The sequence below is a fragment of the Neocloeon triangulifer genome, unplaced genomic scaffold (genome assembly GCF_031216515.1).
Source record: "Neocloeon triangulifer isolate White Clay Creek 2 clone unplaced genomic scaffold, ASM3121651v1 ptg000001l, whole genome shotgun sequence".
NCBI classification, from domain to species: Eukaryota; Metazoa; Arthropoda; class Insecta; order Ephemeroptera; family Baetidae; genus Neocloeon; species Neocloeon triangulifer.
In genome coordinates this window covers 8,705,257-8,732,133 of record NW_026775544.1, presented here as the reverse complement: position 1 = coordinate 8,732,133, position 26,877 = coordinate 8,705,257, and the positions used below count along the sequence as shown (strand labels likewise).

At 41.1% G+C, this 26,877-nt stretch overlaps 3 protein-coding genes across 9 annotated transcripts; 2 read left to right on the top strand and 1 right to left on the bottom strand.

The window, feature by feature from the left end:
* The first annotated feature begins 351 nt into the window (after positions 1-351).
* On the top strand, positions 352-19,985 carry LOC132199103 (transcription factor AP-4). Of its 6 annotated transcripts, XM_059623618.1 has the most exons (7): positions 352-561; positions 4,813-4,875; positions 4,946-5,132; positions 17,686-17,833; positions 17,918-18,180; positions 18,247-18,512; positions 18,570-19,985. In XM_059623618.1, the coding sequence occupies exons 1-7, from the start codon at positions 485-487 to the stop codon at positions 18,871-18,873; spliced, it is 1,308 nt and encodes a 435-aa protein (XP_059479601.1). In that variant the 5' UTR covers positions 352-484; the 3' UTR covers positions 18,874-19,985. The 6 variants fall into 6 exon arrangements, with proteins under 6 accessions (XP_059479601.1, XP_059479573.1, XP_059479564.1 ...); XM_059623590.1 differs by having other exon boundaries at positions 17,686-18,147; XM_059623581.1 differs by having other exon boundaries at positions 17,686-18,180.
* Positions 19,986-21,523: 1,538 nt separating this feature from the next.
* LOC132200113 (U4/U6.U5 tri-snRNP-associated protein 1) lies at positions 21,524-25,810 on the top strand. Of its 2 annotated transcripts, none has more exons than XM_059625324.1 (13): positions 21,524-21,733; positions 21,809-22,044; positions 22,973-23,418; positions 23,472-23,720; positions 23,778-23,922; positions 23,985-24,148; positions 24,212-24,449; positions 24,501-24,631; positions 24,689-24,853; positions 24,905-25,182; positions 25,245-25,467; positions 25,521-25,639; positions 25,695-25,810. In XM_059625324.1, the coding sequence occupies exons 2-13, from the start codon at positions 21,858-21,860 to the stop codon at positions 25,714-25,716; spliced, it is 2,367 nt and encodes a 788-aa protein (XP_059481307.1). In that variant the 5' UTR covers positions 21,524-21,733; positions 21,809-21,857; the 3' UTR covers positions 25,717-25,810. The 2 variants fall into 2 exon arrangements, with proteins under 2 accessions (XP_059481307.1, XP_059481315.1); XM_059625332.1 differs by lacking the exon at positions 21,524-21,733 and adding an exon at positions 22,204-22,285 and having other exon boundaries at positions 21,902-22,044.
* Positions 25,801-26,861, bottom strand: LOC132200150 (elongin-C). The gene is made up of 4 exons (XM_059625395.1): positions 26,767-26,861; positions 26,413-26,479; positions 26,163-26,347; positions 25,801-26,100 (listed from the first exon to the last, which is right to left on the bottom strand). The coding sequence occupies exons 2-4, from the start codon at positions 26,440-26,442 to the stop codon at positions 25,959-25,961; spliced, it is 357 nt and encodes a 118-aa protein (XP_059481378.1). The 5' UTR covers positions 26,443-26,479; positions 26,767-26,861; the 3' UTR covers positions 25,801-25,958.
* Between the last annotated feature and the right edge of the window lie 16 nt (positions 26,862-26,877).

The window sequence follows — 26,877 nt, the reverse complement described above, 5'->3', positions numbered from 1 at the left end:
TGCTTCATGCTTAACTAACAAACATATAAGTGGTTGGGTGAATTTTACTTGCGGAGACTCAACATAGATGGCTTTTGAGTAAGGCAATATCCATTTTTTGATCGACCATTTCACAAGCAGGCATTCGTGTGTCAGCAAAGAAATTCATCCGCGTCACGGTAAATAGATCCACAGAAAAATCTTTGAAAAATCTTGTAAATAGATAAAAGCAGTTCAAATAACTCAAAATAAGTGCTATATAAGTATAACTAAAAGTTTCATTACGACTTCATATACTCTTTGATACTTTTTTACCAAAGACTTGGAAAAGTTGTCGGCGGAAGAATCTCGATCCGGCCATCACATCGACGGCAGCCGCATTCTTCAGCTGTTTCCCGCCAAACATCGCCATTAGAAGGTGCAACTCGGTTTGCCGCGACGATTCCCAGGATTTTTGACGGGAAAAACCTAGATCAGCTCATACGGGGCACTTTAGGAGCGAGGAATGTCCGTGAGTCGCAAAAGGAGTGACAAAGCCAACTTGGAAAATTCGGAAGTCAAGATTGTTGGCCGTTCAATAAGGTAAGGTCGGAACAAGCCGCCATGAGCGGCACACCCCGGTGCAGGTTGCCTGCAGATCGGCGGCGGTCATACCTCGTGCCACAATGTCGGCCCTTTTTTGCCTCTTTCTTATGCTCTCCTGGCCACCAAAGCCCTAAACCGAATCGTCCAGTGCTTCCTCTTATCAAATGTGTTGTCTTTTTCAACTTCGAGGCACGATTTGATGGCTAAAATTAAGTTTTTCTAGAACTTGTTATGGTCAGCTGTTGCTATACCGCCATGTTATTCATTACCATGTGCTCCACTATCAGATTTTTATCAATCAAAACAATCACCTCTGTGTTTATTTTGATGTTGTTACTAGAACCTTGATGAAGGGCCACTGCTTTTGTAATTTAATCCGAATATCTAGTTATCACCAGACGGTTATATAATGGCATGAGCATACGTCTTCGAGGGCGTTTACTGACCAACGAGGAAAATTCTAGCTTATAAAACAATAAAGTCAATAATTCTAGGAGGTTTTTTTTCATGGTTAAGCAATATATTTAGAAAAAGCAAAATATCAAGTAAAACTGGTCTATTGAAAAAATTCCTTTTTACTTTTGTGAATGAATGTCGAGTGTATAATTTTTTCATGAATAACCATTGAAATTTTTAAATTTTATTTATCTTCTGTATTCATTTATGAAAATTAGAAGACTTTCTTTAAAATTTATAAATAAATCATTAAAGCAAGGAAATAATGAGTTCGAAAACTAAATTTTGTAATAATTATGCACTCTAAAGTTTCCTGCTTGGCAAAGTCTCGGTGCTTCTGCCCATTCCCGGCTCGCTCGTCTGCTGTACATTTTGCAAGCGTGGGTGGATAACACAGAGGTGACTCACTTCAGTATACCGCTCAGCAGTTGGGGCCCCAGACCGAACGTTGAGGTTGCGCGTGCGTCCTCGTTCGCTCTGCTCCGGCACCCTTCCGCAACCCAACCCATTTCGACCCCCTCGAATTCGCAGCGCTGCAAATTTGTGAAATGCGCCAGCACGCCCTAGTTGCGCAGCACTTTTCTTGCGCCCCTCTTTATTTTGTGCGCGTCTTTCTCAAATTGAAAAGGGAAAAAATTAATAATATCGAGCAGATTGCATACTCACTATTTAACTTTTAATTTTTTACAAAATTATAATGCGCCCACAGTTAGATTTTCACAAAAGAAATTTTTATTGTTAAAATTTTAACTAGGAAAATTACATAAATTTTTTTTTTCATTCTTTTTAAGCATTTTTTTTTTTTGATCGGTTGCTTGATGTGATGAAACTAATTTTTTGGCTGGCTCGCGATCGTTCCTCGCTTGAGTTGCTGCACCAGTTTGGCGTCCAGAGTTGCAAAAATGATTGTTCGCAAGCACGAGAGCACGTGGCCACTTTTGATGCAATGTATAGGCCAATCCGTCAGGCACGCGAGAGAGACGAACTTGGTGCTGTTGCGAAATGGCGCCGCGCCGGCAAATTTCGTTTGTGTGTCAAGGCCTCTGTGTTGCAAATTATTTCGGCGGCAACAGAGGGTGCCGAGGGGGCCGTGCGAGTGGAGGCGAGATAAAGTGGGTCGCCACTTTCCTGGAAACAGCCCACCTTTGGGTTGAGGCGCGAGGGAGAGTCGTTTTAAATCCGTCTCTTGGCTCTGATCATTACTTTTTATGGCGGTGATTTTTCTAAAAAAGATAATTTTAGATTTTTTTTTTCATTATGTTATCCGTTTTTTTAACCGCCAGATTTGAACTTTGACGTGATTCTCCAAACGTTATTAGCAAATGAAAAAAAAAATGAGATAATGCGCATTTTTATCACAGGAATTAAATTTTTTTTAGTTGCAGTGATTTAATTTTTTTAACTACAAATCTTTGAAATCATAAAATAAATATTTTCATTTTTTATTCTATTTCATATCAAATTGACGTAATTTTTTAAATTCAAATTCACTCCGCTGTTGGAAAATACTCCCTTTTTATTATCTAATTGCTCCCTGCCATTGCAAATATTGTGCTTGGGCCTCGCCGTTTTATTACAATACCGGTTCACGCCTCTCATTACTTTTGGCGCAGAAATTTTCCCGCAGAGTATGCAAGTGTACTTTCGTGTAACCAGCAGCGAGTGTCGTGTTTTTCTAGCTGCACAAAGGGATAAAGTTACATCACGCTTTGGAAAGAAGTTATGGCAGCATCGTTCCCACAAACGGCAGCGTGAGATACCCCATTCATTGTGCTGCTTCACCCTGCTGCAAAGTAACAACAGAGTCAATGAATTGCTGCAAAGCGAACCAATCTACCTGGCGCACAATGGCATTCACATTCGCTCTTATTGTCGGAGACCTTGGTTTTCGCGCAGACAGCACCGTTCAAAGCGACGCGAATTTTCAAGGCCAAACTTAAGACGTGCGAATTGAGTTGAGGCTTCGAAGGTTTTATCTCTGCTTTTTCGGCAGCAGGTAGCAACTTTTTTAAACTCACTCACTGTAAATGTGATACGATGATTTTGATTTTTTTTAACCTAGCAAGACAAGCTATAAATATCTCAGCCAAATTTTCTGGGCTGAATTTGATTTCCTTGTTGTAAAATTAACAACTACCATGGCTATTACTTCCAAATTATTAACAAATTTAATTTGGTAATCCTTTTTCTTATAGTTTGCTTGGTTTTAAACATCTCATTTGTCATTATTTGCATTTTAAGTGTATATTTTTTTCTTCATTATAAAAAAATTGGGCTGAAAATTGTGGCGTCCGTGCTTTTGTCCTCGTTTCTGTGATGGCCATCTCAAAATATTTTCCCTCTCAATAACCTACCTCAAACTCGCTTGAGACTTGGAGTGCGGAGGCAGCCACACTCTTTGTCTGTATAATATGTTTAGCCTGCTCGATGAAACTCTAAGCATTCGTATATATTTTTCGCCACGCCTCTGCACTCCAACATTTGTGCTCGCGTCTGCAAATAACAAGGTACCTGCTTAAGAATGTGAATGCCCTTTGCAGCAGTGTGCGTTTGTAAATTTAAATAATTAAAAGAAATCAATGGCAAGAATTATTTAGTGATTTGCGCTCGATTGTTTTGAGTTCATGTGTGCGACATCCAAACACCGCAACCGGAACCAATTCCAGAGCGGCTGCATCAAATGTCATGCAGTGTGCGTTGGTAATTCCGAGAATCCCGCCGCTTCCTTGAGCTCTCTTTGTTATCCCCGATCGCTAGCCTCTTTAACATGTCCTCTATCTTGACTCTTCGATCAATAAGAAGCTTTATTAGTTGAAGATTAAATTTCCTCGCTTAGATCAAAAGGTGAATTTGTGGAAAATTAATATTTTCGCTTTTAAAGTTATTTTCTTAAATGTATTTGATACTATCAAATAATTAGACCACTTGACGGAAATAAGCACGCTCGGTCCACTTTTGAATACTTGAATATCTGCATTAAATTTAATATAATTATTGACTAAAAAAAATACCAATTTTTTTGTTGATAAGATCGCAATCTCCCTTTTCATCAAAATGTACATTAACGAGCAATGCTTAACCAGATAACTTGATTGCTGCACGTGATCGCGTCACGCGTTGAACATAATTTTCATGATCTCTATTAAAATGCAATGATGCGATTGAAACAAAATAACAAATCAACGCATCTAGGGCGCCTTCAAGGTAGACGGTGTCAATGATCATCCGCCGCGCGCATAGATGTCAGCGGCGCCTTTTAATTTTAGCGTGCCATTATCGCGGCGTCAGCTGGTGGCAAGCCACACCGCTTATTGTTCTTACGACCGCCGGTCATTTATCTTATCGCGGCGGCAGCCCCAATATTTACTCGGAGAGCACCGAGAAGCAAGGGCTTGCCAAGTGGAGCTCACTTGCTCGTCATCACGAGGCTCGGCTGCACCAGCACACGTGACACACAGCTGATTGCTGCTCAAAACACATCGATTTGGTGTTATTTTCCTTGACGGCATTTTGCTAGGGGCCAATCAGACAAATTTTGATGTGGGTTATTTTTTGACGGCTGCTGTATAAATAATACGGTTCCTTTATTCCCAAGATTATATTTTATTGGTTTTCAATGCAAAAAAGGGCCTGGCAAAATTTATATTGTCGCTTAGAAAGTAGGCAACCTGCATCGCGTTTATTATTATTTTCTTTATTTTTTCCCAATAGTAATTTTATGATTATACTTTTTTTATTGAGGATTTCCTATGTTTCCTTGACAATGAACAGTTTTTTCCATTTTTTCAAAAGGTATTCAATGGAGGCCCTGGACGAATTGGTAGAGCATGACTCGATTTCGACCGCCTATGCTGGGTACATATCAGCCCCCTTCAAATAGAACTACCACGGCACATTCTAATCTGCTCTCTGCTCTGATTTGCAGTTGCAACTCAGCGCTAGGCGAGAATTCTAATTCTGGTACCGAACAGACGCCGCCAATGGAGCAGGAAAAGCGAATTCGGCGCGAAATCGCCAATTCCAACGAGAGGCGCCGCATGCAGAGCATCAACGCGGGCTTCCAGTCCCTGCGCACCTTGCTGCCACACCACGAGGGCGAGAAGCTCAGCAAGGTACGTGAATTTTTCATTTGCATTTTTTTCTTTTGTTCACCGAGATAAACTGCTTGTGCGCTTTCGAGGCACCGCTAAAAACATTTTCAACTTATTGAGGACACTCGTCCAAGACCGAACCCGATCACCTCAAATGAGTCTTGAGACGTACCCTTGTAAACTTTCTTTCCTTTATGTTGTTGTCGACCGAAAGCCGCTTTTTGCCGCGCTTTGCGAAATCACCCAACGCATGCCTGTCTGCCGGCTTTCTATTGCACACAACGGCGAGCGGCGTTTTATTGTGTCTCGCGCCGACTTAACCCCAGCACCAAATTTTCGCCACGCCAAATGGGTCTCTCCTCACTGCCGTAGTCTGCCCACGTCTCAGTTTATTTTTAAGTGGGTCACCGCTCGCGCGACGGGTCTGAAATCAAGAGGGAAGCAGGTTTCCTTTTGAATTAAGTACCATTTTCCTTCGGCTGTTCCAAGAACGCGGTGTGCATTCGAAACGGAACCTCTTTGCTGGCACACAGTAAATTTACAAGCCGGCTCTGTTCTGTTTATTTATCAGCGGCCGGCTTTTACGGCGTCAGAAAATCTCAGAAAGCCCTCGAGATGCAGAAGCTCACCGGAAGCGGCGTTAAATCCTTTCGTGGACCGTCCCGTCCATTTTATTGCTAGATGATTACCCTTTTTACGACTTAATTCGAGTGCGTATTTATACACACACATGATCTCTGCGCTCTCCATTGTTCGCGCTTGCAGCACAATTTCCGTGCCGACGGCGCACGTAAATCTAATCTCAGCAGCGACTCCTCCTATGGTCACGTGACGTCTGGTTTTAACTTGAAGAATGAACAGGTGCAACCGCATCACCGCAGATCAAAAATTATTATTAACCGTGTCGCCTTTTTGCATTGTTTTCACGAATCTTGATAATAAATCTGGATTTGCATTCTTCCCAATTCTAAATTAAATTTCAGCTTCAAATCGCACCAGCCTTGCTATAGTAAAATAATCTTTTTGGTCAAATGGGACCCTATTAATTTGTCAAAAATATAAATCTCCAGTTGGGAAATATTTTAACTTTCAAACGGCACCTTAATTTATTTATAATTTTCTTGGATCTCTTTCGGAATGTATAACTCGATCTTTTGTTTTGTTAACTGCTACAGTGGACCAGCAGTTATAGCTTCCTCTCCCAAGTAGTTGATGGACTTGTTGATAAACAAGCGACTTTTGCTCGCTGTGTCAGCCGACTCGAATCAGATTATACTTTCCTCTTTCGAGTCTCTGATTATGATAGGCGCCAAATTATCTCTTTTTTATTGCCTGCATTTAACCAAGTCGCATTATAATAACAACCAGAGAGCTTAGGTGAGCAGTCATTAAGGCCGGGGAATGTGCGCTGGAAACGACGACGAATCGTAATTCTCTCGTGCTCGTTTTATTGGCATGATGGATAGTTAGATAGGTTGTGTAACAACAGGCACATTGCGGCCATGGCCGTAGGAATACATAAGTGCGTTGTTTTCTCAGCTGGATAGCTCAGAGGCTGTTCACCTGCCTTTGTGCAACGTAATCCAAGCAAACAGCGATCACATTTTCACCTATTTCTCGACTGCATTCAAAGTGCCAATCAAGTCGGGTCGAAAGAGCGATGAAGTCATGCGCTGTGCTTGACGTGCACCGAGAATATCACTTGATTTATGAACGACTAGAGGTGTAATGAATCCACACCGTATCAGATGTCAGCGTGCTTCCAGTTTTTATTTTTCTCCGATCTCATTTGTAGGACAAACTATGCCGCATTCAGCAGGACAACGCCAGCTAATTCTCTGGACTCGAGCATACAGGAGAAAAGCAATGAAAAAAACATAATGAGACAACAAGCTAAGCAGGTGAACTGCATTTTGAGCTCAGGCAACAGCCACGGGCAGTCAAGTGTCGGGTGACAAGCGGGGAAAAAAACATTCGAGTGTGTTTTGAACTGACAACAAGGCGCTTTCGCTCAGTGAGCGGCTCTCGGCTCGGAGACACCCTTGAGACAACAGCTGGCAGGCGGCGAGCGCGCAAATTCGCCGCCGCGCTGGGGGGTGGATGTTGCAAAAGCGGCCCCGGAAGGGTAGGTGCCGTGCGCCCCTCGTCAATTTGCAATTAGCATCTGCCAGCTTAATTGCACCCGCGGCGGCTGCCGCCGTCTAAGCGTGCGAGAGAGAGTGCCTTGCCAACCGCCCTTTGTAGCAGAAGCAGCTGATATTAGTGGCGCGCAGCGTTTACTCTTTCATTCAAGCCGCTCCTCCATAGTATACGACGACGAGCCTGCCTGGTGCACGCAGAGCCACCTCAAACGCCCAGTTATTTGTCCAAAGAAATCGCTTGCCATTTTTATCCCTCATGCGCGTTCGCTCACTCTTGAGTTTCATCGATCAGTTTGTCTGATCCGTGGGGTTATCGACCGCCTGCACTCGTTATAAATAAACCCCGATTCATGGTGATTTGAATTCAAAGTCGGCTTTACCTCGATTCGTTTTTGTGACCTGTTTATTGTTTAAGAAAAACGGTATTCTGATCTACGTGTTTCGGTTGCGGGCTGCAGTCAAAATTCGTGAGATGTGAAATCATTTTGACAAGAATTAGTACAAAAATCAATATTTTTTAATATCATTTTTCTTTCAATTTGCCGTGAAAAATTATTAGTCTCATTTTTTCACAAACCAATTTTGACTCCAAAATTTGACATTGAATTCAAAACATATTTTTTAACATGAATTAATTTTTACAGTAATTTTGGTCAGCATATTGAAACGTGTGTTTTGAGCGTACTTTTCTCGGCGGTGGTCGAGAGACTAAATTATTTTTTGGTTGGTTTTTCAGGTAAAAGATATTTTTTGAAATTGTATTGTATTCATTCGTCGTCACTGCTGTCTGCATATTTCTTATATTCTTAATTTAAATAATTTTTCACGGAAAATTGTTGCTTTGAAAGAAAATTAATTTTAAAAAAGATAGATTTTTGTACTAATTCTTGTCAAAATGATTTCACAGCACATGAATTATGGCTGCAGCCCGCAGCCAAAACATGTTGTTTTTTCTTAAAAAATAAAAACACAAAAAACCATTGAGGAAAAGTCGACTTGAAATTAAATTCACCATGAATCAACCCTCGATCGTGAATTTCTTCTAAAAAACCCCGATCCAGTTTAATAACGTTCAGATTGAAGTGACAGGGAATTTTTTGTGTTTACATTTACGATTGTTGTCAACGAAAAAGCTCGTTCATTAGTGCGTTTCCGCCCCTCCTCTCTAACGGTAATGACTCTGTGTGCACCTGCGTGTGCCACCTTCTGAATATAACAAAAATTTACTTTCAACGGCGGTGAACTCGGCAGCACCGTCCAAGTGTTCTTTTTATATGCACCTATAACAATAAGCGGCCTTCACCCTATTTATTTCCCCCGCGGTGATTCACAATAAGATAAATTTATAAGCGCTAAATTTTATTCATATTTTTTATTGCCTTTGTAACTTTTTAAATAATTCTGCTCAGCTCAACATGTAATTACTTTGGTTTTCTGGATTATTGCCAGAGTTAAATATCTGCCTTGGGCAAAATATGCTGCAGACTTGCAGAGTTGCCTACTGCAATTTTTGGCAACGCCCCTTTATATTCTTTATTTCCGTGAAGCCAGACACAACAACAAAATTACAATATTACACGCACCAAAACGCAAATTATAAAATTATAGGGAAGCACACGCACGCACTCGGTCTTGCTGAGGGGCCCGTCTGGCCTCGCAAATCATGTGAGGCCCTGCTATATAGGATTAGATGCAACCAAGCCAAACTTTCTAGATGTCCTTTGCGTGATAAGAAATCGTTTGGTGATAAGTACATGATTTTCACTCAACCTCAAACGTACACTTCTATTTATAGCATTTATGCCACAACTTTTATCGCATTTCCCTTGCAAGAAATGTGGACTGAAGTTGAGTTACGACGAGGTAACTATGGGAAGAGCTCTCATTGTTATTCAATTGAAAGTGCTAATGAACCCACCGCTGCCTTCATTCATTAGTAGGGAAATAATTTTAATAATTCCAGCTGCGTACATGGCTGGCTGCGTCGAGCTGGGCGCCTCTCGGAGCATGTCAATTGCAGCGAGCAGATTGTAGGAGTTGTTCCTTGCATATAAATAATAACAATAAAGTCGGACTGTTAATTGCCTCTTGAGAAAGCGCGGCTGTTTACTGCAGTGGCATCTGCATAGCCTCGGCGCGTCAGCGCGTTCACAAGTGCATAAATCGTGAGCGAGGCTATGAAATAATTAGCAAATTTATCCATTGTGTAAGAGGTAATTAACCTGAGATAAATTATTCATTCAGGGCAGTTCATCAACCTGTGTTTTTTAGTAATCTTGCAGCCATAACTTTATGATTTACGTTGCAGGCTAAATTAGTTCATCTGGCTCATCGACTGAGTGAGCGGCGCTTTATTAGGCGCGCTTGCTATGTGCTCAGCTCGCTAAAGCGCTTTCGGGCAAGGTGAACGCAATCAGAACATTATCCTGCATATTATTGTCACGGCAAGGCGAGCGAGTGAATAATTAACAGCATCTACTTAAGCACATTATACACCGACTATGAAGTCATTTAAATCAATCATCCAGCAGAGCTGGAATTCATAAAAGGAAAAGGCTAATTAATTGTTGGCACGGCTCATTTCACACTCCCTGTTGGTTACGAGAGCGATGATTACTCCTAGTTAGGAAGTTAAAACGGCAAATTGATCTGCACTGAATTCTAATATGTATAAATTAATTTTATTATTGCCAGCTATTTTTAAAAAGTTTGGAAATTTTATCATCTCCCCAAATAAATATCAAATTTATTAAAAACAAATTTTTTAACAATATAAAAGCCCGATTTCTGCACTTCAATTAAAAAAATTAAATCAGAATTCGCCTTTATTATCATCAAAATTTGAAATTTTATTTGTCTCAGAAGTTTTGGTGTATGGGTGAAATGAAAAAAGAACGGTGGTTGAGTCTGCCATGTGCCTTGTTCGATCCATATGACAAGCCAGCCAGCCCCACTCGCGCCACTCGTGTATTTTGTTGGGGCTGGCTGGCGAGGGGTTGGCTGTGCATCAAAGGTGGCTCCCTTCGTACACACGTAGAGCCTCCAACCCCCGCTCGCCCGCCTTCCCTCCACACAGCGCGCGGGAGCATGTTCGATTTTTCAATATATCCAGACACAGCAGCTCTGAAGTGAGGCTGGCTGGCTGCTGTTCTTCCCCAGCTTTTCGCCAGCAGTGACGTCTAACGCTGGTTGCTATGGGAACAGTGATCGATTTTCTCGGCAGCGCACGAATTTATATTTTAAATGGGAAAGAGAGGTTATCTCTCACTCAGAAGGAGGCGGACGAGGGCCTCCGCCGGCGTCGTCGCCAGTGATAAAAAAATAAGACGGATAACACGGAAAATATTCTTCTTTGCATAAAATAGAGCGTGGAGTACCAGTACGCATGGTACACAACCTGGCTGGCAACGTAGACGGCGCACGGTGTTGCTTTTTTCACGCGCAGTCATTATTCACCGCAAAACCCTTTTGATGTTCGTCTGCCAATGGCGGGCGTTTCTCTCGCCTTTTTTTATTCATTCATGGAGCACGACGGCACTCACGCTAATTGCTGCTAGAGTGCGCGTGTATTTATAAGCAAAGCCTTTTTTTTCTCAGATAATTGTTAGTGTGCGTGTGTTTTTTCTGTTATTCCTCTCTCGGACTTTAAAATGCCCACCTAGGGCTAATTGCCGCAAAAAGCAGCACTGCCTAGAGCGATCAACGTAAATTACGAGTAGCCTAGTTCACGTAGCGTACGCCACAGCATCAGCTGCATGCGAGTCATATGATTTGTGCAAGAATTCAGCTGATTATGCTGCGAGGGTGACATCACAAAAGAGATTTAGAGAGGGATGTTGCCGCTAGTAACAGCAGTGATATGGCGTGGAATGGTGCTCAAAAAAGCGCGGCATGTTGATAAATAGAGAAAAAAAATTGCAAACTGTTTGCTTAAGGTGTGGTAGTCCGTTTCTTTTTTATTTATTTTTAATTATTCAATTTTTTTTTTCAAATAATTTCAATTTTAATTAATTTTTTGATTAATACAATTTTATTATCAACAGTCAGTTCAAATAAGTGTCAACTACAGTTTAAAATAAAGTTCATTGGTGTACCACAAGGCAATCTCTGTCCAAATCAAGATACATCATACATTTAAAAAAAAAATTGATAGGAAAAAAAATTGAAAGAAAGGCATGAAATTTGCTGTAAAAGCTTTCCGGTAAAAATTAAGATGTTTAATTTACTCATTCTTTGCAAAAAAATCATAAATTTGAAAAACAAAATCAACTGCTGAGAGAGTGCGGGCTTTGTGTCTGGCAGTTGATTGCTTCACAAGGGAAATTCGCACCATTGCAGACGCGGGTCGTGAGCTCAACAATGCGATTTCCTGTCACTCACTATCAGTCTGTCATCTAATTCAATCCGCGCGGCATCCCATTGACGAATTGCTGCGTTGGATGAGCTCTCTGTTGGTCGGCCAGAGCCCGGCAAGGTCGATACGCTGCAGTATCAATAGTGCACAGAGCACTCTTAACGTGTAGTAGCTCATGAACACCCACTGATGCTGCTCTCCGTTTCCATAGCTACCGACGACGACATCTTTCGGTGTCTGGGGTCTTTTGATGGGGTGAACAGGTCACGTGACGTTCTCTGCGGCAAAACGGAGCGCGAGCCAGAGGCAGTGAAATTATGAAATTAATTGTCTGTGACAACATGGTAGACACTGGCGACCGGATGTTTACGTTCAGCAGCCAAAAGTGAACGCCCTGCCTGTTACTCGCACTCTCTCGCGACAGGTGCAACGCGACCAATGCACCACGCGCGCTCCCCAATTTTAATAAAACCATTTTTAAAATTGTATTCATAAAAATTTAATTTGTTAAATTTTATTTTTGGAGATGACCGAAGCCGTGTTTTATTTATTCTGCGCTTTCATTCAGTTTCTGGGAATTGTCCAGCCGTAGGCAAGCGAGTCGTTGATATTTTTTGCTCGCGCCTCCAAAGCAGCTTGCTTGCTTGGAATGTTGGCGATGATGGCGAGTCAGCTGACTGAATGGAAAACCGGTGAGCGTGGGGGGCCCAGGAAAGGAAAGCAGCCAAGGCACGCATATTAAAAATCCATGGTGGATCTGATGCAACCTGAAAAGTATGCAGCGCTGCCGAAAACCACTGTGATGCGGGTTGCTACCTTTAATAAATTTACCATGCTACGTCTCATTTCTCATAAGTATTTATCACAGTAATATAAATATTTTTAATAACTATGGGTACAATGGAAAGATTTAAAAGAACTAAAATTATTTGTACTTCTAAAAGTAATTTTTTTTTCCTTTTTTTTTTAAATCAGTCAATTAAAATCAGTCGTATTAGTGTTCATCTCCCTGCCGCTGCGGGTCCTTTCAAATGAGCTAAATCCATACTGATCAGGTAGCAATTTGGCTAAATAAAAAAAGAGCTGTAAAGCAAATTCGCTAAATCCGCATTCGACTGAAAACACGTTTGCTTTTGGAATTGGTTCATTTTCACCTTATAGTTCACTAAATATCATTAAATGGCAAAGTTCATAATGGCAACTTGGGTGGGAAAAGTGCCTGATGATGTGCAGAACAAAAATTTAATTTTTTTAGATCTTAACATTAAACCCTTAATTGTTGGAAATCTTTTAATTACTAATATTACCTATTAGACGTAGCAGAGTTATTAAAGACGCAACCCGGCTCACAGCGGTGTTCGGCGGCGCTGCATAACGTTGCGTCAGATCTACCATGGCTTTTTAATATGCGGCCGGCACCAGCCTTCTATTAAAAAAATAGTTTACTTCACCGCGATGCATAGCAACAACCTTCAAAGAATGACCCAATGCAAGTATTTCAATTTAACAGTGCCGCCTGCACGAAAAACGAGACAGACGAGCCGTGCTGCGCAGTATTAGTAAACACAAATTAGCGCCTCCTTTTTTCGTCAATCGCACACACCGGCTTGGCAGGTGTAAAGGTTGCTATTTCTGGTGCCACAGGTGCGGGGGAGGAGGGATTTTTTCTACTGTCGCTGCAGTCGAGTGTTAAATGAGATCTCGCGTGTGCTCCAAATTTATTCCGGACTGCTCTTTTCACTGCTTTTATTTATAGAAGCAAAGTAATCACCAACATTTGAATTCCAGCTAGAAGAGCTTTCTCGGAATTATTTTTCTTACTAGTCAGCTGGAGAACGTAAAATCAGCTGCATGAGAGGATTGAATGTTAAAGGAGACTTTTGGCCTCGGGCCGGTTCAAATTCATCAGCGTGGTTTTGAACGTTCGTTGATTATGATCGACGCCTTGTTCGGAATGAGGCTCTTTGTTACAATGCACTGTTGGTGAGAGAGAGATAGGAAGAAAGGGCGCCGAGCGAGGTATGCTTTGGTGCGCGCCGCACCAACCAAATTATTCCTCGGCTGAACAGCTGAGCCAGTTGAATGGGTGGATTGAGCGAGCGTGTGGGAATGCAGCACTAACTTTATAAATAAAGCAAGCGCGTCCTCCCCGGAGCTATCTGTTTTTTTTTATCTCCGTCGAGTGCTGCGAGTTGTATACATACGTGGGTCGCAATGGCGGGGACCGAGGGGGGTTGGGGAGGCCAGGTACCAGCTCAGGAATGCAATAGCCCTCCGCGCCAGGTTGCTTCAAAAAGCAAACCGCCAGAATGATGAGTTTCGCTGCCAGGCATTGATAATCATACAAGTTTAGCGAACACGCGAAGCAATTTTGCCGCTTCGCAAATTCCAAATTGCAAAGAAAAAACACTGCAAATCAATATAGTCTTAATTAAATTAGGTTTTAAAATAAAGGTTGTTGCGTTTACAGTATGGGTTTTTCTTTGCCGCGCTTTGGTCGTGAGCCTCTCATAAATAACTCTTAAAGAATTTATGGACATCACGCAGACTCGGTTCGCGAGAAGGCAAGTCGAATGAAGTAATAATAATGCACCGCCGGCTGGCTGGTGGTGTGGAAAAATTAGTAATTAATTTATTCCTCCTCCACTTACTCTTATGTTTTGACTGTGGCACCGCCACTGCCATCAAAGAACTTCCGTTTTTTTCCATTCCAATTAATATTGTTTCTTATTCAATTAATTTTCGGCTTACAATTAAATTTATTTTTCAATGGCTTCTTTTTAGTTGTTCCTTTTGTAGAATTGCAAATGAATTTATATTAATTATTTTGTAAATATAAACTTCTTTTTAATTTAATACAAACTCAAAATTAATTTAATTCACAACAATTCCCAGAAATTGAAAAGAGGACCTTGAAAAATGAATTTAATTGTAAGCCAAATATTAATTGAATTAAAAACAATATTTATTGGAAAGGAAAAAACAGAAGTTCTACGATGGCAGTGGTGGTGCCAAAGCCACAGTCAAAATAAAAGAAAGTGGAAGAGGAATAAATTAATTACTAATTTTTCCACACCACTGCTCTCGCTTGCTCTGACGTTGCGCTAAAGTCGATGCACCAGTGACATTGGCAAAGGTCACTCGCTCGCCCACCTCTGCCTAGCCATACCATTCCTGCCGAGTTGGCGGGCTGGATGCATCGATGACCCTTTGACCTCTAAAAGTCTGGTCTTCCTGATGCTGGCAATGAGGTGCAAACCACGCCCTGCCATTGCTGGGCACCACGTGATCCGCTGACGTCATGTCTAGCCGGTTACATGCACATTCCTCTTGAATCCCCGGCATCGGCGGCGGCAAGAAACTTCACTTACTGAAGCCGCTGATTTTAATTTAAATTAAATCTCGACTCCTCTCCTGAGCGGCTCATTACCCGGTGCAATTAAAACGGCTGCTCACGGTGTGCGCACAATTTTTGATAATGATGCGAGTATGAACGTGGTTGACTTGGAGAAGCTCTTAATTAATGCCAAGCTTCCTGTGTTATTGTTATGATGATTGCTCTCATGGATGGCTTCGTTTGCAAAGGAAGCGTGTCCTTGGGTGTAAAATTGACGCCAAAGATTTTTTTAAGACAGCGTCTAATGCCCGATAACTTAAATTTTTCGTATACAGCCTTTCAAACTGCTCATAGCATAGAAATATCAAAAAATCAATAAATCTCAGTAATATACATTATGTTCGTAACTTGAAAAATAAAATATCTGATAATACAAATAATTTTTTTGATTATCAATTAAACTGCTTGGAATTTTTTGCCACTAACCGCAATTAATGAGGATATTCCAATGTAATTATTTTATTCTGATTTTAAGAAAGTCGCACCAAAAATTTGTCACTATGGATTGTAAATTGTGGACTATTAATTATCTGGCAATCTCCAATTTCAGTTGCAATTTAGCTCCGTTTTTCCCACGTATTTATCATTTTATTTTCTCTTTCAATTGCAAATTTGTGCTGCAAACTTTTTCAACATTCCTCTCCATTGAGATATTAATATGCAAGTTGTAGATTCAAGAGCAGGAAAGCAAAATGTTTAGCTGCAAAAGTGGCGCCCCTTATCGATCTCAATTTCGCCCGACAGGGCCCCGTCTGTGCTGACTGCTGCTGCTCGCCAGCCGGCAGCCAGCATTGTTTCCTCGGACCGGCTGGGGGAGCAGGAGGGGGACTCGGCCCTGAACTACGTCGCAGGGGTGGCTCCGTGCTCGGGGTGCGAAAAACAGCTGATGCCGCTTCCACCCTTTCATTTCCAGCTCGGTGCAGTTCGACCCTATCGACTGCAGTGGAAACAAAAAAATTATCATAAACCGGCGAAGGGCCGCGCTGCAGGCGAGGCGCGAGCTGAATTACCTGCTCTTTTTTGTTATCGCGGGCGCCGCCAGTCTGAGCAGCTGCTTCACAAGGACATGGTTTCAGCTGGCTGGCGGGCGCGCTGTTTGTTGATGCGATACCTTAAAGTGGCTGTGGCAAACTACGCAGCGAGCAGCACGACGATAATATTTTTATTTTGATCGCACGCCACGCCGAGCACGTCGATTTTTAAGCACATTTTTTGATGCATTGCGCCTCAAGACGTGTACACTCGCTAATTTAGAAGGGCCCCTTCAAGGTCCGCCAGAGGAGCACGATCATTGCGAATTTTATTCGGTCTGATATCTGCGGAGGCCTAGCGGGAAGTAGTCAAGGTTAAAAAAGTCTTTCCTCCAAACCCGAAGGCTTTTTGTGTATAATACACACGCACACACTAACGCTGCTGCAGCGCGTTTTCTTTTCTCTGCTGCTTCGAAGGGGGGAGAGGGATGTGTAAGATTTTTTCTCTTGCTTGCGCCATCCTTTCTTAAAAACGCGCGTACAGGAAGCAGGGAACACCAGCTGCTGTTTTAAGGAGAGGGCAGCTTGCGGCGTTTGGGGAGAGAAAATAAAATAGGTTGATCCAAAATCCAACACCTGGTCTCCGAAGAAGTTTGTCTTATACAATGCCCATTTCTTTAGGGAGAGAAAGAACGCGTCTTGGAAACTAATTCGCAAAACATCTGCCACTATCAACAAAGAATAATGTACAATCGGACGATATTACGCGTTTTGCATGTTTCGAACGCGAATTTTTGAGAGTATGATTAAATTTTAACGCGTATACGCCACTTGTAAAAATAGCTCCGCAGTAGTTTTTTGTCATAAAAATTATTAATGAACTTCAGTACGACGCGCTTGCGCTTTCTTTGTTGTTGTAATTATCGCTAATCGTTGCGCTCCCATGTTGCAAGCGGTGAAATGCCGGCCGGCAATCTTTTCCTACAGCGCATTTTCAATTTCAGCTGATCGTTGCACAATAACTGCCGTCAGCTGTCGAGAAAATGCTATCCCGAGTGCAAGCGCACTCTTCACACATCAGAATGTGCGCTTGCGACCACCAAAAACGCTGCCTGTATCCTGGAAACATTGTTGTAACATCAATTAACCAATGTTTTTTTTTTTATTATTGATTTTAAATTTAATATTTATAACGAATTTGATTACGTCAGCAGAGCTGGAAATATTAAAGTAATTTTGTTGGTGCGAGTTTTATCCACAAATTGAGACTTCCTGTAGCTGCCGCAATTGAGCTTGGTGGCGCCTCACACAAGAGGACCTGATGTTCACCATTTGCGAGCATTCCCCACCAAAATAGATAGTGGGGCTCGTGGTTGGTGCGAAAGGCATTCGATTAATGGCGAAGCCCGCCAATCAAAGCACAATATTCCCCTCACGTCTGCTTTTTGTCCGTAATGCTTCCTGCCCATGCCTACTACCAATGCATTTTCTGAATTTTCCGTTCCACCACTCGGGGCACCAGCTGATTGGCCCGATGCCAATTTCAGCCCCTTAGATAATTGCTGCATTATTAAACCAGATCATTTATCAAGAACTTTGACCTCTTGGGGCACAAGCAGATTATCTCGTAATAAATATAAACAAAAAAGCAATAAAAATAATATGTAACTTTGGACTTTGAACTGATTTTGGCCTGTATTTTTTTTTGCAGGCTGCTATTTTGCAACAAACCGCAGAATACATCTACCAGCTGGAGCAGGAGAAGACCCGGCTGTTGTCACAAAACTGCCAGCTGAAAAGGGTGATAAATTCCTCCGAGGGTGATGCAGGCGCCACCAAGAAGAGGCGACTGGAGGCCGGTAAGGAAGCTCCCGTGGCAGGCGCTTCAGAACCTGTCGAGACTGGCGAACCGACCAAATACAAGATCGTCATCTCATCCTCAGGAGTTGTTTGTGTCAATGAGTCTTCGGCTGACGAGGGTATCGGGAGCATGTCCCCTGAACCCAATCTGCTGGATACCGGTGAGCAGTCCGTCGACGCGCTGCGCAAAGAGATGATCGAACTTCGCATGCAACTGGACCGGGAGCGGCGTCTGAGGCTGCAGCTCGAGGAGCAGGTCCGGAGTCTCGAGACTCAGCTCTATCCGGAACGCATCCGCGAAATCACACAGCAGGTGCAGATGCAGTACCAGCAAGTCATCCCAGAGGTGTGTTCTCTGACGACTTGTTTCAATTATTTCTTGAATTAATATGATTCCCTTCCCTTTTTGCAGAACATGATTGAAACCAGTGAGACGGACGGCTCTCACTCCATCCACATTGACAAGCTGGACGCCATCCCTCAAACTGTGGAAGAAGAGTTCCTGCAAGTCAGCCCACCGCCATCACCATCAGCCACCACTATTGTGGCCATTGATGAGTCTGAGCAGGATAGAATCCCAAGCGTGCTCGAAGCAGCCATCAAGGCTGAACCCAAAGTTGAAGTTGAGGTGGCACCTCGCATTTCATCTCCGAACTCCTCCGATGAAATGCAGACAAGGTAAAACGTCATGGCCAAATGTACTTGCTCATGACTCACCTTATTTTTTGTTTGCAGGCTGTATGCTCCCAGCACATCTCGCCAAAATCTAGAGACGATTGTCGAGGCCATTCGTCACCTGGAGGGAGACCACCTGTTCAGCGACGAGCCGGCCCCTCAGCAGGAAGTGCCGCTGGCTCTTACCACCAGTTCGGGCCGCATGCTGAAAGTGGAGGTGAGCCCAATGGACCTGGGCTTCAGACAAGGCACAACAACCGTCCTTAGAACTGGCGCCAGTCAGATCATTTTGCCAGCCGCTGCTGTCAATGCGGCCCAGCAACAGCAACGTCCAGGCGTCATTGTGGTCAAGCAGCACACGTAAATGCTGAGCGAATCACAGCATTTTTTCTTATAGTCCTTTTACTTGTTAATTCATAACTTGATCCCTGATTGAAATGATAGATTTTGGAAAGAGCAATGTATACTGCCTACAAATTTGTAGCCACTGTAAATAGACGGAGGAGGTGTGAGAGCCGGGCTTTGTTTTACTTTCTGCAGTTCAGTTACGCTTGGGCCTATCCAATGGTCACAAATAATTACTTCTTACTTGTCTTTGTAGTTAGAAATGTGTCAAAATTACAGATCCTTTAAAAAGTTAAATTTATTTTATAGCGTTCCAACGAAGGGAACAGTACTGATATTTAAATAATTTGAAGCGAAGTAAAACCCTCTCGCAGCCTGTTGGAAAAAAGAGAAAAAATTCTTGTAAAGAGTAAGCGTTAATAACGCCATTTCTTTATTAAATGTAAAATTTCTTGTAGTGGTAAAATGTACGTGAATGCATAGTATCAAGTGAACAGTTATGAAAGGATTTTCCCGCATAAATTGAACTATTTAGATTTGCAACCCTGCCAAATGTCTTGCATGATGTACTAAATTTTGCAGTTATATCAAAATCTACTTGTTCAGGAAAAAAATTACCCCTTGCCGCAACTACTTTCTTTTTTTTTTAGCAAAGTCTGATTTGCTGTCTAAATCCTAAAATAGGAAGACTGAGGAGACTATTTGTGTGGACTTACCTTGTGATTTAGTGAGGTTGAAAACCTTTGATTTGCAAGGTCTGAATTGTAACATAATTTTATACAATTGGAATTAAAAAAAAAAAAATATTTTCTAAAGGCTCATTATCCAATAAATCGCTGTACTAAAAAAGTGGACATTTCGGGGTAGGAAGGCGGCACTAAACAAAAAAAAGTTGGAAATGTGTTGACCAGTTGACAATTTTGTCCTGATTGCTGGCAATAAATGGGGCATCGGCCGTCTTCCGTCACAGGTACTCATTAAAGCAGCTCAATCCAAAGTTTCTCTCTTGTTTAGGTGAAAATTTGACTTTGCTGCAACACAAGGGGATGGTGCATTGCTCAAACTCCGAGGTCCACTCTGATCACTTAATATTCATACATAATATATTATATAGACAACGGTTGCATCAAAGTATTGAGTGTAAAATGGAAATGCCAGTTGAAAATAATTATTTTCAATAAGATGAAATCGTTATTAATAATGATCTAGAGCATTAAAGGTAAACACCTTCTTACGATCTTTTTTAAAACATGAAAAAATCATAGTTGTAAGCATTAAAAGTAGGTGAAATGGTGATGATTGTGAATGGAAATTTGAAGCATTCGTAGCAACAGCTTTTTTGAACTAAATAGTAATCATTGTCCCCCCTGTCCTGCGCCAATGAGCAATAATTGTAACCAATTATAACCGAACTTAAACACAATGCGTAAGTAAGAAATTTACCATAAACATTTATCCCCAGAGTTAAAATCAGCCATTTGCATAACACATTTAATGCAAATTGATAAACAATTATTGCAGTGTAGGGCTTGTATTATTAAGATGAATTATTACTATGAATATTAGCGCTTAACGAAAGACACACATCTTCAAGAGGTGGGAGATTTTTACGTATACTAATAAGATGCAGGTTTAGTTGAGAAAATTTGGTTTCATAGGCTGTTGATATTTGGTTATTTTTTTATCAGAATAATGTAGTTGCATAGATTTGAAAACAGTAAAAGATAATACCTTAACATACACACACTTAACTAGTAGCAATGAGCAATACAGATTCTTAATTGAGCTGTTGTATGAGTGTTTTCGCACCCTTCCGGTGGATTTACTTGAATCACACACACAGGCACGCAAATCACTAACTAAATGAATATATCATTTAAAAACCGTACACCTTGCTTCTTTGCCAACTATATTCCTTTTTGTCATGGAAGATGTTAGGAATGAGTGGCGCTTATTGTGTAAGCCCAGAATATTTACCTAATATATTGCTGACATTCATGTAAACGCGTGTTGGGAGTTAAAAGAAATGATAATTTCTCTTGATGTTCTGAAAAATTTTACGATCAGCATGTAAGAAGAAAAATTTATCCTTTATGTTGTTCCATGTTTAACTCATTAGCTTTCATTCATGATATTTTCTGTCATTATATTGTAAACAATTTGGTAATCAAGTATTTCAAGTTTCAAGTGCAACTCGAAGCTATGTTAAAATCAATATTTTTTTCTGTAATCTATATTAATAATAAAAATCGTTTCACATAGGAATGTAAAATTTATATCTTAAAAAAATCCCTGCTATTATTGAAATTTTTAAACCTATATTATGTTTGCTCGTCTTAGGAGCGTTTCAATGATGTGCGTTAAAAAATATGTAATTTATTATTCTGCATTATACACTATATTTTAAGACCTAACCTAATTTATAATTTATAATTTTTTCATTCCTTTTAAAGTAAAATATTTTTATTGCAAGCAAAGTCAATGTTTTTAATTTTATTTTAAAGTTTTGAGTACAATAAAAAGTTTTATTTTAACATTTGCGTGTAATTCGAGATTTTGCACGCGTTTCGCGCCATTGCGGCTGCATAAAAACCATCGCTCCCTGCCCTCTATTGGTGGTGAAAGTCTACAATTGATACACCGCCTCTGATTGGTCCTTTGTCAAATCCGTCATTTGAGAATCGAGAACATTTTGCAAGGCTGCGATCGCCGAAAACAAATAAGTTTGTGAATTTTGACACTTTTTTTCGAAGAAACGGTTGGCAAATCTTCGACGGTACACTTATTCCAACTATTCATTACTTTTGGAGTATATTTGCAACCGAAAAAGCAGAGAAAAACTCGATAGGCCAAGTGAATTGTTGAACACACTCCAGCAGGTAAATATTCAACATGGACGAGAATAACAACAAAATTTTTTGAGGTTACCGTATTTTATTTTCGCTGCCTTTTAGATCTTCGCTCTGAGAAAACTTAGTTGCGGTCAACCACTGATTAAAAACGATGGGGTCGTCAACGAAAAAACACAAGTCGGAAAAGTCTCGAGAGAGCCGAAAACGCAAACACAGAAGCAGGTCAAAGTCAAAATCACCGGATGCGAGTGAAAGACATCGGCACCGTAGACACCACAGAAGGAGATCGTACAAAGAAAAAGAGGACAAACACGACGCCCCTCGTTATTCTAGCGAAGGTAGGCATTGATTTCAGAAATTAATTAAATCACCCGAAGCATTGAAAATTGCGAAAATTGTCTGGTTGGTTCACTAATGGTTTTATTCCCAACTCAATTTGTCTGGTTTTACAAAAGTTGACTTCAGTAATATTGCCTGCAATTTTGTATGTTTTTCAGACTTGTTAGCCATTTAATGAAGGCTTACATGCTGAGCATTCTACACTTTCCACGCACAGAGGCTCAGATCATGAAATCAAAGGTAAGCTGGATCAACACTGATAGGGTGTCCTGATGCAATAATCATTTACCATTTTTTTATGTAAAAAATGGTAAAAATTATATAAACTGAACAGTACATTATTTTGTATAACAATATTACGGTCATTACGTTAAGTTTTGTTCCAGAAATTAGGAATTTTTAATTTAATCATATTACTAAACTAATTTAGGGGACAAATAAAATCTTGCTTGCAATTAAAACGCTCTTAACTTGCTGAAAATTTTGACTGAGAAAAAGAAGAAACACCCTATCAATTACATGCGCTGTAATTTAACAAAGAGTTTTAGAAAGGCCATCTAAAAACCTGTTCAAAACTAAATATTAGTTTGAGCATTTTACGTTTTTCTCCCCCATGATGCTTAACTAAAATGATTGACTTGCGTTCAAAAAGCTTTTAAAGCACACAAATTTTTGCTGTGCCGATCCAGACCAGCAACCCTCTAAACTTGCGCTGTGAGTGAGTTTTTGCACAGAATTATTACTGTCAATCTGTTTGAATCAAAAATATTCCATATATTATTGAAGAGAGAACAATTATTTAACAGTCGGGAAAATATCACGCCAAAGTGAACCAACCAATGGCATCTTCAAAAATTGCCCAGCACTGTTGTTTACGAGCATTTTCTGTTGTTTACGAGCATTTTGTACGCTTCCCTTTACTTTCAGATGAATCCCCCGCAAGTGCTCCTCCTCCACCAAAGCTGTCCAGAGAGTCTGGCACACCCCCACCGCCACCAACCATTGGCGGCACAAGCTCTAGTGCCGAAAACCTTTCCGTTGAGGAAACAAACAAACTTCGAGCCAAGTTAGGCTTGAAACCGTTAAAAGTCGACGAGAATGAAGCAACCACCGGCACAGCCAAAACTGCAGCTGAGCTTATGGGTGGAAAAGATATGGGTGAATTTGTGCACAGGGCTCCTGAAAACAGGGGCGCTAAAGCGCAGGCTGAGAAGCTGAGGCAAAAGCTGAAGGACCGTAAAGACAAGCGTGAAATCGAGAGCAAGCTGAAGAAAGTCAAAGGACTCGGAGATGACTCGAGCGACGACGATGCTGCGGCGTGGGTCAAAAAGGCTCGGCGTCTGCAGGAGGAGAAAGAGAGAGCTGCTAAGAGGGTAGGGAGGAGATTCGGACAAAACATATGAAGTTAAAACGTCTATTTTTGCAGGCTAAAATGCTTGAGGAAATGGACGAGGAGTTTGGCGTTGGAGAACTAGTGCAAGATGAGTTCCATCATGCCAAGAATCATGCGTATACTTCACGAGATTTAAGGGGTCTCAGAGTTGAGCACGACGTTGAAAACTTTACTGAGGGTCGAAACGTTGTTTTGACCTTGAAGGACAAGGGTGTTCTTGATGAAGATGAGGATGATGTGTTGGTCAACGTAAATATCATGGATGATGAAAGATACAAAAAGGTGAACTCTAAAAGTTGCTTGATTTTATTACATTTTTAATTCCTTTCTCTTTGTTAGAACTTGGAGAGGAAGAAGCAGAATCCAACCGGTTACAATGCTTATGATGACGAGAAAGTTGACGAGTTCGGGAATGTAGAGAAAAGTTTGTTGGGAAAGTACGATGAGGAAATACAGGGAGAATCGAGGCAGAGCTTTGTCATTGGTTTGTTTCTATTGCTAATGCTTAGATTTTATCAATTTTATTCAAAACAATTTATTAAACAGGAGGAGAGGGTGGGGAATTGGAAAGAAGAGAGCGGGAGAGAAAGATCATTCAGGCAAAGCTGAAGAGGAAGACTCTTGAAACGCTTGTTCTGCCTGACCTCACTTTGGCCTCTGAGTATTACACTGCTGAAGAAATGACTAAGTTCAAGAAGCCAAAGAAGAAGGTATATTATTATTCTTCAAAGACTAGATCATATAAATGATATTTTAAACTGGGAATGTTTCAGATCAGGAAAATTCGCAAGAAGGTGCTCAAGGCATCAGATTTGGAAGCCAGTGCTCCAACTACCAGCTCTGACCTTAAGCGTCGGAGGAGAGAAGAACGGGAGGAGTCGACAGGTTTCAGGCCTGTGGAAGAGAGCAATGGGCTAGAACCTGTCCCCAAAGAAGAAGTAGAGGATATGGATCTGGACAGTGATACGGAGGAGAGGCGAAGAGGCATTATTGATGTGGATGATGTACCACGTAATTATTTTTAAAACCTCTGTTATGCTGTTGCTAATTCTTTACTTACAGTTCCCTCTGTAGATTTGTCTGACGTCAAGCTCGAGCCGGACGAAGGTGAATTGGAACTCCAACTGGCTTTAAATAAAGCTCGTAAACTGAGGCAAATCAAAGATTTGAAACCCAAAAAAAGGATTGAAGATGTATGCCAAGGAAAAGATGTGCTTTATTTATGTTTTCACTCCAAATTTTCATTACAGATTGCCACCCGAGTTGCGCAGATCAAGCACGAGCAAGAAGATGAAGATGCAGGTGGAAGCGGACACATTATGCTAAATGCCACGGCCGAGTTTTGCAGAACTCTTGGCGACATTCCAACTTACGGTTTGGCAGGGAACCGTGATGAAGACGTGGAAGATTTAATGGTAATTTTTTGGTAATTGAAATATGTACTATATATTTTAATTTTTTCTTAGGATTTTGATCAAAGCGAGAGTAAGAGGCAGGCCGCGGAAGAGCAGGAAATCAGGGGCACATGGAACGAGGTAGAAGTTGAGGACGCTCAAGTTGACTTCGCAGCTCCAGAAGCTCCGATTTTGGAAGAGGAGCCTGATGTAGGCAGTGGCGTTGCTGGAGCGTTGCGTCTTGCAGTCAGTAAGGGCTATCTTGAGAAAGAAACTCTCAATAGGCCGTCAAATTCAAGGATGAACCATCTACAAGCACAAAATTATGCAATTGAGGATAAGAACTATGTGTAAGTACAATATTAGTGCTATGATCATTCCGTGAAAATAATTTCTAATAAAAAAAATGCAGCGAGGATGACAAGCACAGTAGGCGAGAGAGATTTAATGGACCTACTACCGAATTCCGGGAAAAAGATGGCTACAAACCTAATGTGAAACTGGACTATATTGATGACGATGGAAAGATTTTGAGTTCTAAAGAGGCATTTAGGTATCTATCCCACAAATTCCATGGCAAAGGACCTGGAAAGAACAAAGTCGAGAAGAGGATAAAGAAAATGGAGCAAGAAGCTGTACGTGTTGGAACAATTTAAAGCATCTCTATAATAACAGTTTAAATTTCCAGTTGATGAAGCAGATGAATTCCACCGACACACCACTTGGTACAGTGACCATGTTGCAGCAAAAGCAAAAAGAAACGCATTGCCCTTATGTCGTGTTAAGTGGCAGCAAACAATTAACATCGTGAGGATGATATTAATATTTTAACATCCCATATTTTCTAAAAATATTATTTTAGGATTTCCAAGACAAAGATGTGAAGCTGCAACCCTGTTCTTTGGTAAAACTCCTTCTCTGCAGTGAATGTTTAACAAAAATTAATTATGAATAATTAAAAATTCAAGTGAATTTAAAGATCGTCTTTTATTTTATCTGCTCAAACAATACATATCAGGAATTCTGTTTCACAAGAGCAATTAGTATTTATTGAACAAAATGTTATTTTCAGTTATTGAGAAAAGGTATTGGCAACTTACAAAGCACCAAAACCTCAAGAATTGTTTTAACAGTCAAGGAAATTGGCAGCCATCAGCAGCTCCAAGGCAATCTCGGGAGCAATAGGGAACTCTGGTATTTCAGTGCTGCTGTTTGTGTAGCGCATCTTGTATGTGAAGTACATGCACACCTTCTGCAGCACATGAGACCTTGAAGATGGAAGAAATTAGCCATTAGGATAACACTTGGGCCTTAGTTATTGTTAGCTTACGGAATCTCACGGAAGTGCACCTCATTGGTCTCGTTCTCAGCAAACTGACCAGGGCCACTCAGCATGGCCTTGATGGTTCCAGAAGTAATGGCATGCTCTCTCTTAATGATGAACTCGTGGTCATCTGAAGAGATGAGCTTCACAAACATGGCATCTGGGCCTTCACAGCCTCCATACTTATCACACTGAAAGGCCAAAAAAAAAAATTATTTATAATTTTAAGTGCGTTAAAAATATTTTGGAAACATACCCGTCTGTCTTCCATCATTTCAACGGACATTCTGTTGCTTTTAAGCTTGCAAAGACAGTTTCAAAATCTGTAACATAAATTTAACAATGGATTATAATCGAAATAAATATGCGAAACTGGGAATGGAGTTATTTTGAATTGAAAATTTGCAGTGACAAAAAATTGCGCCATGACGCATCAGCTACGACACGCGCATTATTTACTGCGAATTTTGACTAATTTTCGGGGCTTGCGACGAGAGAATTAATCGTCTAGAAACGTAGCGCGATGGGGCCGTTTGAAAATTGTCTAAAAATTTCAGGGTTGGCCGCGAAACTATGGCGAATTTCAGGTTATAAATTTTGCTACTCGTACCTTAAAGAATGCTTTTGTTCTGCTTTGGAGTCGATCGAGTTTTGTTTGTGTTTGTGCTTGTTTTCAGTGTTTTTCAGCTTGTCAGAGCAGAATCGCAATACTCGATTACTA